This window comes from Procambarus clarkii, chromosome 75 (genome assembly GCF_040958095.1).
Source record: "Procambarus clarkii isolate CNS0578487 chromosome 75, FALCON_Pclarkii_2.0, whole genome shotgun sequence".
In the NCBI taxonomy this organism is placed as follows: domain Eukaryota; kingdom Metazoa; phylum Arthropoda; class Malacostraca; order Decapoda; family Cambaridae; genus Procambarus; species Procambarus clarkii.
The window spans coordinates 24,119,359-24,132,500 of NC_091224.1; the positions used below are offsets into that span (position 1 = coordinate 24,119,359).

The 13,142-nt window shown below is 37.4% G+C and overlaps 1 protein-coding gene across 6 annotated transcripts in view; it reads left to right on the plus strand.

Annotated features, from left to right (window-relative positions):
- Window positions 1–13,142, plus strand: part of LOC123771681 (uncharacterized) — a 148,847-nt gene that overhangs the window by 129,778 nt on the left and 5,927 nt on the right. Inside the window, exons 1-7 of one of the 6 annotated variants that reach the window (XM_045764325.2) lie at window positions 1,402–1,608; window positions 3,870–4,048; window positions 4,593–4,742; window positions 6,517–6,735; window positions 10,143–10,359; window positions 10,509–10,655; window positions 11,652–11,762. In XM_045764325.2, coding sequence (XP_045620281.1) covers window positions 3,974–4,048; window positions 4,593–4,742; window positions 6,517–6,735; window positions 10,143–10,359; window positions 10,509–10,655; window positions 11,652–11,762 — 919 coding nt within the window. In that variant the 5' untranslated portion in view covers window positions 1,402–1,608; window positions 3,870–3,973. Of the gene's footprint in view, window positions 1–1,401; window positions 1,609–3,869; window positions 4,049–4,592; window positions 4,743–6,516; window positions 6,736–10,142; window positions 10,360–10,508; window positions 10,656–11,651; window positions 11,763–13,142 lie in introns of those variants that run through there. The other 5 variants (XM_045764326.2, XM_045764324.2, XM_045764323.2 and 2 more) reach the window with 5 other exon arrangements.

Sequence of the window (13,142 nt, forward strand, 5' to 3'; positions counted from 1 at the left end):
GCGACACTAGACAGCACTGCTTCTACCTATATGAGGGTAGAGGACATTAACCCATTACAGCCGTCTCAGGGTGGCTTATCATTCAGATGTCAGTCCAGACTCTATTGTTTGTATTGGGAAACATTGGATAGACATTGTGGGGTATTTTCTAATATCCTCGAGTGAATGAAAGGCCTGTCCTAGTAGGATGTCTTGATTTTCAAGATGGGAGGACATTTTGCTGTCCCACTGTCCCCATGCTGAACGTGTCTCTCAGTGACCTCTGATGTCACTGGACTTGGGTCTTTCTGCTCTCGTATTGGCATGATGAATCGTATCTATGATCTCTTGAATATCCTCTAACAAGGATGATGTATATAGCCATACGTGCTTAGTCTTTTTATAATGAGTAAATCACATAGTTTATATGTTCATATACCCCATTTCAGTATTGGGCATTCATTAATGTTAAAGAGTAGGTCATTGTTTTCTCACACAGTTTATATTGGAAGTGCTAAGGCGTGTTGAGATATTCGTGACCATATAATTAATCAATACCCCCAGCCTAAGACTGGTCATTACTTTGTCATACTGTCTGCTGGATAATCTACGCTGCTCATAACATACAATATTTTATTCGTAAAATATACAAGGGAGCATGTTACAGTGGTTATGTAGCAGGAACAGCAATATTGTGTACTATGTTAAACCACCAGTTGTGGCCATAACTTAATATTAGTGCTTTCTGCCTTTGAGTGGCAGTGTGTTCCTCTTTTTGTGAGCCTAGTTTCTTAAATGGCGCCTCAATATGGCCCCAGAGTGGTTTTACCGTCCCATTGGAAGTAAAGAACTGTTGAACTGAAGGAAATGAGAATAGGCTCCATTAAAGTTAAATTATACTATTATACTCTGTTATGTTATGTTCGTCATTTTTCTAAATTACCCCTTAGTGTTTTCATTATGTTAGTAACGTAAATAAACTACTGTATTGTTACTTGAATTGTAGACTCCATGATTTCACTATTAATATAGGCATATTTTCTGGAGGCAGGTTTAATGTGTAGATATTGTAAATGTATTGTATATATTAGTCTTTTCTGCTAAGAAAATATAAAGTGAGGTAAAGTACAAGTTTGAAAATGCGAAAACAAATTGTATTGTTATCTAGTATTTTTCAATATTGAAATCCGTATAAATCAGTCTTAGTCTTTGAGCGAACGGCCGCAGAAATGTATGTAAATATTAGTGCTTTTAAAATAATATTACAACATCTATCTTACGTATATATTTTTTTTAAGCATAGTTTCTATCCAAATGAATTATAAGTTATTATTTATTTTATTTTGTTTTATTTTATAAGTTAATTAGATAGTAAACGACATGAAGATATGAGTGAGTGGGTGAGTGAGAAAGATTAAAGGCACGACCAGCGGCTGGCGGCCCCAAACACCTCAGCTACAAGAACCACCTCATTGCTTGTTTTGATTTGGAGGAAAATATCTGGTTGGTGCCTGGCCGAGGAGGAGGAGGAGACCCTTGCCTGCACCCACACTATACTCCTCTAGCACCACACGGCTTGAAGTGAACACTGCCGCTCAAGTGTGAACACGGGGTGAACAGGTGTGTCAGGTGAATGAGTGTTTTGAACATTTGAGGGTACTGTTGGTGGTGGTTTGTTGAGTACTCGCCTAGCTGTGTGCTTGAGGGTGCTTCAGCTCTAGGGTCCCGGCTCTCAATCTTTTAGTCAATTGGAGTCAGAAGGGTAGTTAGTGACGCCCTCGTGTAATGGGCAAGTTTTGATTATATATATATATATATATATATATATATATATATATATATATATATATATATATATATATATATATATATATATATATATATATATATATATATATATATATATATATATATATATATATATATATATATATATAATAATCTCTAGAATAATATATTTTAAATAATAAAAGGTTATTATTTTGGCATGGGAGAAGTTTTTTGTTTAATTATTCAAAATGTTGTACGTAGTTGCATTTTCTAGCCTTTTCTTGCCTATATACCTCTTACGGATATTTGGGGTCTTGGTAGTACGGTTCGGTTCGTTCTTGACCGGCAGTTGGGAATCTCGGGTACAAATCCTGGTCAGGACAGAAATGGTTAGGCATGTTGCATATCACCTAATGCCGCTGTTCACCTAGCAGTAAATAGGTACCTGTGAGGTAGTCAACTGATGCATCCTGGGAAGGGTCAGTAGTTCACTCTGGGGGCGGCCTCAAATAAGAATAATGTATATATATATATAAACAGGCTACCTGTCCTTGACAGAGAATTATATGTATAAATTAGGTTGTAATAGTTTGTTTAATAGATTTGTTTTAGGAAATTCATAGTTTCTTTTGGCATGCCAGTATAGGCCTTTATATGCTGGTATATTTTGTTATTGTTGGAGATATGATTCATTTTAGGCTTATCACTATCCTAAGTGATCCTATCCTAAGAGGCGCCTAACAGCCTGGCCGAGGACCGGGCCGTGGGGACGCTAAGCCCTGAAATCATCTCAAGATAACCTCAAGATAATATCCTTCAAGCTAAGGTCACCTCATCCAATTACTGTTTAACTTGAGACCCAGTGATGCTTATCTTGAATTTCCGTGTGACTCTCATTGTCCTCTACACCACACCTTTTCATTGTATAATGTCAAGGGTTTTATGTATTTTCCTTTCAGTACAAAGAAAATATTTGAAATGTCAGGAATTGTTGATGCATTTCCCTAACAGGCACTGTTTAAATGGAGTTGAATAGGAAATAAGACATTATAAACACTCCAGGCAGTCATACTCTCATAAACATTTATTATGTTGAATGATATGTTTAAAGTACTTGAACATGGCGGCTTTGCATAATGTCTCTGAACTTAGGAAAGAAAGATGGCAGTTTAATTTGTGGCATGCTGGTATTTTGCAGAAGGTTTTTTTTCATGGTGTACTAAATTTGTATGTGTTTAAAATTCCTGGATAAAATTCCAGAGTTCTTGGATAATTTCCTGTTTCTAAAGTATAACAGGGAAGAGTTTATTTTGGATGGAAATTAGTAGATCAGTTGAGGGTTTATTGTGGAAGACATTAGAAATATTTCTTAAAACTCCACTTATGTACATACTGTATAACAAATACATTGGGATATTTCAGCTTCTTCGCATACATAGATTTTCACATGCATATCATGTCTCGTCGCTCATCATACCTGCTCATCTTTTTTTTTTGGGTGGGGGCATTCATCTCCTCCTACCTTGAGATACATTTGCATATACTATAGTACAATACTATCTTCACCACTAATATAATATCATCAATGTTATTACTGTACTTTATTTTTCACTTTCGTATGTGAAAAAAAGAGGAGCAATATTTGGAAAGAAAGTTGCAGATATTATAAATAACATTTCTTCCGTTCATCATATCATAAATGCTGCATAACATCAGAGAAACGAGTACCACTCTACTCGATCAGCACTCTGCTGCTTCATAAGATGAGACGTACAGCGCTCTTAACCTATCGTAATCAGAGTTCACGTTGTTTAATTTGACTACAGTTATTTTTGGGTGTGAAAAAACTGATGCATACTGGGCACATGTATAATATACAAAGCTCATATTCAAGCTGCATGAATCCGTGAAGTGTTTGTTTTCACCATACGGTACAGTAATTCTAAGGCAGAAAGGCTAAGGCTGCCATAAGTTGTCATGAAAATCTGACCTGATTTGTTAATTAGCTTTTTTGTTTACCACGCTTCTTTAGTTACAGTTTAATATTTGTATTACATTTAGTGACATAGTACATAGTTTACAAATGTTTTGCACTTTTAAATTAGCTTTTCATTTTGTAGCAGATAAAGATGGTTATAATGGTGTGTCAGCTGTGACGAGGAAGAAACTGCATTCACGGTGTGGTGGTGGTGATGGTAGTTCTGGTGGCGTTATCTGCAGTAGGATGGAGGAGGAGGGCAGTGTGCAGTTTATACAACAGAAGAACAATATTCCCACCTGCTGTACATTCCATCCAAAGGTCAGAAAGATACGGTACATAATTAGTGATAGTAATTGCTGTGTATTTATTTAGGTTAGTATGTATGAAAATATTAGTTGCTGTCTCTTCAGCTTGCAGATAAGTAGGCTCTATATTCCTACTAGGATTACTTTTTATATAACTAGTAATCCATAGGTAAGTACTGTAGGTCTAAGCATGTAGAAATTGTTTTGCTATTCATTCAACCCATTCGTTTATTCATTCATTCATTCGTTAGTAGGCTTTGGTATTTAAATTACTGTATAATTATAATGTAGTTACTGTGGCCAAAATCTTTCCTTCTCCGTATGTTGATATCGATATAAACTTATTGATATCAATATCAGTGATATCGATATCAACAAGCCATAGCCTGCTTGATCAGGTAGCCACACCTTGTAATGTTTTCAGAATCATGACTAATATTCTACACTTATTTTTCTTAAAATATAATTTTGCTATGAGCATATTAGGGAATGCTGCAGAGTTGTTAGATGTTTCTATTACCTTCTGTGCCATGTATCATTTTATAATCTATTTGCAGGATCGATATGCATTCGCATTTGGAGGTAGTGAAGGAGAGATAACAGTAGTCAATGCTTTACGAGGAGAGATAGTACGCTCGGTTCCCCTCGGTTCACTCAGTCTTGCACGAGCCATCAACGCACTCAATTTCTCTCCAGATGGCTCGAAGGTAAGGATTATATTTTTGATGACGGGAAAAACCCAAATTGATAGTACAGTATTAGTTACTTGCCTAGTTGTGCTTGAGAGAGTTGAGCTTTGGCTCTTTGGTCCTGCCTCTCAACCTTGAATTAACTAATGTACAGGTTCCTGAGCCTATTGGGCTTTTATCAAATCTACATTTGAAGAGATGTACGAAGTCTGCCTCTAGACTCCACCACATCACTTCCTAGTGCATTCCATTTGTTAACTACTCTGACACTGGAAAAAATTCTTTCTAATATTACTGTGGCTCATTTGGTTACTATGTTTATACCTGTGTTCCCCTTATTAATGAATCCCCTGCTAAATAGTCTGTCTTTATCTACCTGTCAATTTCTTTCAAAATTTTGTAGGTGGTAATCATGTTTCCCCCAACTCTTCTTGTCTTTCAATGATATAAGGTTGAATTCCAATAGCCTTTCCTCTTAACTCATACCTTTCGGCTTTGGGACTAGTCTGGTAACATTTTTTTTTTTACTTTGTCTAACTTTGTCTTATGTTTGACTAGATATGGCTTCAATGCTGGAGTTGCATACTCCAGAATTGAACATATGTAGTATACAATGTTCCTTATGATTCCTTGCACAAGTTTCTAAAGGCATTTCTTTTTGGCCAACCCACTGATTGATGTGAGCTTCGGGAGACGGATTCACTGTGATATCAAACCCCAGGTCTTTCTCTCTACCTGATTCCGGTTCCCAGTTGGGTTTGTGTTGCTTTGGTTTGGGTTTCCCATCCTGGTTTCTCCTTTTTGAGGGTGTGAGCATCGCTCTCCTCTTCCCTATTAAATCCCGGTTTTCTAATCTGTTATTAGTTAGGAACAAGTGGCCACACTTTGGCTCCTCCAGAAAATTAGCATTGAATGTTATGAAATATCTCTTCGATTGAGACTCGGTGACTCTCTGGTCCGTCCTTCCCGTAGCAGGTGTGTCGGGGTTTATCATTTTGGACTATGAACTGAGGAATGTTGACTTGGGAAGCCAGCAGCTCCAAGTGGTGCTGACACCTGTCAGTGGTCTGTTGAAACTAGGATGGTTTGAACTGTCTAATGGGTGGATCATTTGTGGATTTGTTTGCTGCTTCAGTTCTTATTTCTATGAACATTGCATTGTCTATTTTGCTTCACTTATTTTCTTTAGTCACTCTCACCAAGGAAACCTTATCAATACCCTGGTCCCTGTGCTTCTGTGATAGGGGACCAGGTTTTGGCTCTGGTCTCCGGTAGGCTATTAGAAACTCCTAGCATGAATGTGACTCGTTTATGGTGTATTTCTGTGTGACTAGCTACAGGAAGCCACCAAGAACCAACCAGAAAGAGGCATTTCATACATTATAGCATTGCTTCTCCAAGAAATCTGATTCATAGTTACGAGCGGCCAACTTACGAATGCCTTCTCGGAATGCATCCCATTCCGAAATTGGACTGCCTGTATGGAGTTTCTGAATAGGAATGGTACATCAGGTACAGATTTGATTCATAATACTGTATTATAATTATTTTCTTAATGCAGTCTGCTATACTGTAGTGTCAAATTGAAACTGATTTGATTCTAAGTAGGGATTTTTATGGTTTTATCAGATTGCTGTTGCAAAGTGAATAGTGGAGTTGGTGTTTGAATTTGTTTATTTCACTTTAAATAACCCTGAAGAATACATTTTTCATAACTTTGTTGCTATATTTAAAAGTATTCCAAAATTGTTCACTTTGCCTCCATATTGTTAACTTTCCACTTTTTTGACAGGCCATCACTACTTCTGTGTCTCGGAAAGTGAACATTGTGGATATAGAAAAAGGGACTCCCTTGCTGGCATATGACAACTGTGCAAGTCCAGTTGATGTTCGACAGCCACTCATTGTACACCCATCTTTACCGTACCTGGCCGCCTGCACCACTGTCAATGCTAGAGGCATTACTCTTCTTGATCTCAGAATGCCGCTTCCACTTGATTTTATCTATGACGTATGTTTTTTTTATATGTTCATGTGGTTTTACAGTATTAGTATCATTTGGAATTACAGTACAGTACAGTACAGTACTTCTTTTGTAAGCTATTGCAAATGTTTTGTATAACCATTTACTTCACAGATATTCAAGTCCATCCACTTGGACTGATAGGTGCAGCAACGGCCTTGCTTCTTGCAGGTCGGCATTCAATCCCCTGATGGTCCAAGTGATTGGGGCCCGCTACTTCACCCCGCCTTCCTATCCCAGCTCAAATCCTCATATTTCTCCCATGTGCTATATAGTCATAAAGGCTTATCATTTTCTCCTGACAATTACCATTATTATCCACAGGTATGTGTCGTTAGCTGTGCTTAATTTTCTCTCTGATGGAGGTAATAAGCAATCTAACAAAATATTTGTGTAGAGCACCGTTTGAATGGTTTAGAGATCAGCAGCAGCAAGTGTAATAGTGTTGATACTGAGAAGTGCACACACAACCTCTTGCACAAAGAGACAAAAATGTTGTGTTCTTCCTTCGGTACAAATGCTCATTGGTAGAGATAATTTCTCCTGTTGGTATACAGTACTGTACAATATTATGATTTTCTTTATATATTTGTTTAAGAGGACTTTGGAGGATAAAGGAAAACAATAGAGCAGCAACTGAAGGTATGGCTTGTTATTTCATGAAAGAATTAAAATTAGACGAAAGTATACCTTAAAGATTATAGCATGCGTTCAGCCATTATGATTGTCACTAAAGATAATAATAAAGATAAAAAGATACTTTTTAAGCTTATGAATTTTCTCTTGGTATGTCTTGTTTAGAATGGAGTCCCGCTTGAACAGAACCTGGGGCCAGATTCACGAAGCAGTTACGAAGGTACTTATGAACCTGTACATCTTTACTCTATCTTTGGTGGCTTTGTTTACAATTATTAAACGGCTAATGAGCTCGGAAGCACCAGGAGGCTGTTTATTATAACAACAACAGTTGAGTGGGAAATTTTCATGCTTGTAAACTGTTTAATAAATGTAACCAAAGCCTTCGAAGATTGAGGAAAGATGTACACGTTCGTAAGTGCTTGTGTAACTGCTTCATGAATCTGGGCCCTGGTCTGCCAGAAGTCTGGATGAAATGCGGGGGATTTGTTCAGGTTATAAGATCATTGCAATAAGTTTCAACATAAAATAATGAAAGATTCAGGTGGAATGGGATCACACATTCCCTAAACTTGAATTCTGTGCCATTAAATGTAAAAAAAAAAAAATCAAAATATTTAAATATTTACCATTTCCTAATTACAGTATTTTATACTGAAATGTTTGAAAAGTATATTGTATTGTTTGCACTAATATAAATGTATTAATTTGTGTAGAAAGTAAGCAAAAATAGCAAAGTTCAAATGCAGCTGAAATTGTTTTGTACAGGAAGTGGTTGGGTACAAATTGGTCCATTCGAGTGAGATTTCACTGTATGATTAATGTACAGCTTGTTTCAAAATAACTATACTGGCAGTAATGACACAATTATGTGCCAGAATTATAGAAGGTTGCATATTTAGTACCACATAACTATGCACGGGTGGTACACGAACAAGGGGACACAGGTGGAAACCTGGTACCCAAATGAGCCACAGGGACGTTAGACAGAACTTTTTCAGTGTCAGAGTAGTTAACAGATGGAATGCATTAGGCTGTGATGTGGTGGAGGCCGACTCCATACACAGTTTCAAATGTAGATATGATAGAGCCCAGTAGGCTCAGGAATCTGTAAATCAGTTGATTGACAGTTGAGCGGTGGGACCAAAGAGCCAAAGCTCAACCCCTGCAAGCACAACTAGGTGAGTACAAATGTTTAAAAAGGGGATTAAATACAGTTACATAGTTCATTGTCGGTTGTTGACAAATTTGTTTAAGAAATGATAAATGCTGTTTGGATATGCCTCAAAAAAAGCACAGAATATTAAAAGGCTAACATCATGGCTTTACAAAACAGCACTTGTGTTCAACTCATGTTTTTCTCAAACACATTTATAGCAATGAACAATAGTAATGATTACAATATTATTGTTGAGGGTTGCATCGTGGGGAAGACCCGTACAGTAGTTGGCCTGGGGAAGGTGGGGAAGGACCTTTGGTGTACAGGCTTCCTACTCCCAACAATGGAAATTGAGGTTATATACCTAGGGTAGAGTAAGGCTTTTAATTCAGTACTGTTCTAAACGAGATAAGAATATAAAAATTAGATTACATTGGCAGAAAGCAGGGTTATTGTAAGTTAAATGAGTGGGAGAACTGTTATAAGTGGAGTACCCTAGGTCTGTGTCTTAGACCCTTTGTTGTTTACAATGCACATAAATTAGATACAGGACTGAGCAGTAATAGAAGTAAATATGTCGATGACTAAAGTGATGCGGACAATAAATTCAAACACACTGGGACGCTACAGAAAGCCATAAGGATATACAATATATGAAAAAGTTGGTAAATGCTGTTTAATGTTGATTAGTGTAGGCTCATGTTGCTGGAATGTGAAAACAGAGGTTCCAGATATTGTCTAAGCCATTTAGAAAGTGCCACATTTGATTGCAAAAATGATCGGGGAATCATGATTGGAAGGGATCTGAAAGAAAAAATGCATAGTTTAGTACTGTAGCTCAATCTCAACATCACCCTATTTCTAATATTAGTTTTGATAGTTCAGATAGTTGTTGGGATCATTACTACATCTTGTGTGCTGTAATTACTGTATCTTGCAATTGTTTAATATTTGCCTCCTCATCTTCAACCAAAAATTGATTTATCTCACATAGTATTAGGATTTATGGAGCATTTTGACATTGCTCTTTCAATGCAACAACATGTGCTTTTCTTGAACATTGTTTTTTACAGCATCAGTTTGGCTCAGAATTGGGTTTTGAACAAGTGAAAAGGTAGCAATGTACATACATTTGACAATATTATGACCTTTAGGATACCTTGTAAAATATGACAGCTTAAATACTCTTTTCTTTGGATTAATTTTTGGTAAAGGTTATCAGGGTTTGTGCCACAAGCAACATGGTCACCTTTTGGCCGACTTGACTCCAGACTGGAAAAAAAATTCAGTGGCTCAGCACAGATAGTTTGCGACCCCTTCCCTGGAAACCTGCTCACAACCCACCAGTTAACAAACACTGATCTAGTTACAGTATTCTGTTATTGCAAAGGAAAGTAGATTAGATAACTTTTATAATAAAAATGTAACAATTATTAAGTTTTTACACAATGAAATTGCAAGAATATACAGTAATATATCTTTGAAAAAATATTGAAGCAATACAATGAGGCGTTCAGGAATGTGTGTTCATTCCCATTGTGCGGCTTCAATATTTTCTGTTTTTAGCTACAAGTGGTTACATTCAATAATCTCCTCTCAGTTACACGAGGATAGCATCAATGACATGTGCTTCCTAGATGGGTCGTGGCCGTGGGGGTCTGGCAAGGCTGTCCTTGTGTCTGGATCAGCTTTAGGGGAAGTGAAGGTGAACAGTATGGATGGACGTTCCCTTTGTTCCTTCACTGAACAGCCCCCAATCTCTTGCTTGTATCCTTCCCCAGAAGGCTACAACGCTTCAGTAGCCAATGGATATCCTAGTAAGTTTATTTCAAAATTTGTGTTTTCTGAAAAAACTAAGTCTTTATTTAGCTGCCAATTAAGAATTATTAGCTCATTCCATGCCTTAGCACGATAGTGACATTGAATGTTTTATTGTGCACATCTGAAGTGTATATTTGTGTTGCAGGTGTAATGATGGCCAGCACAGGTGAAGGTTTGGTGTGTTGGTGTGTTGGTGAGCGTCCATGGAAGTGGGAGACCCAGAAAGTGAACCCTGGCCGGGTAGCCCGCATGCGGTACACTCTCAGTGGGGGTGTACTCTATACAGCTCAAGGTGGGTCATGTGGTTTTTGCTCATATTGCATATTTCCCTCGTGGATGTTATGCGTAAATTTATTTTTTAGGAGATTGTTTAAGTATTGAATATACAGTATATAGTATATGCTTCTAGTTAAAGGAAGGATTAATAGAAGGTTTGTGTGATGTCTTATGCTAATTAATAGTTTATATATGCATAGAATATTACAATGTGGCTGAAAGCAAATAACTTAACACACACATATGAAATAAATGTGTTGTTGTTTTGGATCTTTTGAACCCTTATCAAGTTGTCCAGTTTCACCTTAGAAAAGGTCTAGGATGGGCCAGAACATCATCGGTTTTGAAAACATCGTCAGTTTCTATCACACCTTGACACTCTGAGACACGTATGGTTGGTTCTTGTGCACTAACAATGGGTTTACTTGATGCCACAGAAAAGAGTAATATAAACAAACTTCTATACCATTTATAATAAATTAAAAGTACAGTAAAACATTTCTGAATTACAAATACATTATTTAAAATAATAATTACTAATGAAAGCACAATATTTTGGGAAACACATTTTGCTGGAAATTACTGTACTGTATATGATAAAAAAAAACTAATTTCACCACAGCAAATCAGGACTTTGGACATAAACTCTAAAATATCTGAATCTTGCAGGGCAATCCACTAGAATTTTCTTTTGGCATATCTCTCAGCATAAGATAATGGCAATTCATCTTGGTCATACTGTATGACTCAAATTTGCAAATAGCATGGGCTCTAGAATAGGCCTCTGGCAACTGTGTATAATGTATTGTGATCAACAGGAGGCAGAAATCCAGCAATTACAAGATTCATACCTTTCAGAAAGGAAGGATTGGATCTTCTTTCTTGCAATAAAGGAAAGGTGATTAAGCTGCATACCCATTTTCTCTTTTTTTTAATAGCTTGGTACCTCCCTATGTGATTATGATGAATTCAATGATATATTATTAATGACCTTAAATATTCACTGTTGCAGGTAAAACTGTGTACCGGTATCGTCGGTATCCTGAGCGGCATCAGGTCGTTGGTCAAGTCTTCACTCACACCGCTCCAATTTTGGATTTAGATCTTTCACCATACAATGAATGTATCCTTTTAATTTATTTTTAGAATTTAACTTTAGTACATGTTTAATCGGAGAAAGTTGAGTGTTATTCTATGACATCAGAGTTATGACATTCATTTGGCATTCTTTAAATACTGTACAATGAAAATGCTTTGTATTATTAAGGCTAAATTGGTTTACAGAGCAAGTCTAAATATTGTTGGGTGTCCAAGGTTTGCATGCAACAGCTAGAGAACACTTTCACATACTAGCAAGGATGATCCCTATTGTTATTGAACCATGTAGGCTCTTAGTGACAAATTTTAAAATTTTAAAAATAATCATGGGGATAGGGGATGGTACACCTTGGAGGACTTTTTGAAAACAAATAATCATAGCTACACAACAGTTTCTACACACATGCCCAAATGTCAGGAGTGCAGTGTGGGACTTCCTTGTGGAAGGAGCACTTAATATGCTATAAATTACTGTTGCACCTCTTCCAGGTGTTCATGATTATACTTTACCTTTGGCTTAACTTTTATGAATTACTGTACTATTTTCTGATGAAGTCGAGCAAGTTCTTCATGAGGTGGATTTGCTATTGGCTATGATCTCATGCTTTCCACCAAGAAGTTGGATCAAATACCCTGGTACAGGATTCCTACTCTGGTGTATATCATTTGCTCCAGAGAGACTTTGCTCAGTTAAATTACCTAGTTCTTCCAGGTTGCTATTTTGTGGTAGGCGCCAGTGGTATTCAGGTGGTTAGGTCGGCTTTAGGTTTCCTGTAACGCCTGCAACAGGGATTCATAGGGTACAGACATCCATATATTTCCCCTTCTTGATCTTGAGGTTATCTTGAGATGATTTCGGGGCTTAGCGTCCCTGCGGCCCGGTCCTCCACCAGGCCTTCTTTTTGTTACACACCCCTCAGGAAGCAGCCTGTAGCAGCTGTCTAACCCCCCAGGTACCTATTTACTGCTAGGTAACAGGAGCATCAGGGTGAAAGAAACATTTTGCTCATTTGTCTCCGCCTCCACTGGGGATCGAACCTGGTACCTCAGGACTACGAATCCGAAGCGCTGTCCATCCAGCTGTCAGGCGCTCTTCCAGGTTTAATGCCCTTGCCTAATGGCTCTATTCACCTATCAGTAAATAGGTAATCCAAGCATTAGCTAACTGTTGTGGTATTGTATCTTGGGAAGTAGTCAGTCAGTAGTTCAAACAGCCATATGTTTCCAATTACCTAATGCCTGTGTTCACCTGTTCACCTGACAGTAAATAGTTACCTGGGAGTTAGGCAACTGTTATGGGGTTGCATCTGTCAGTAGTTTGACCTTGGGGAAAAGTGGGAGACCTCAATACAAGCCTAATGTATATACCTGTATATATATATACACACACAGGCTTCTTGTTCCT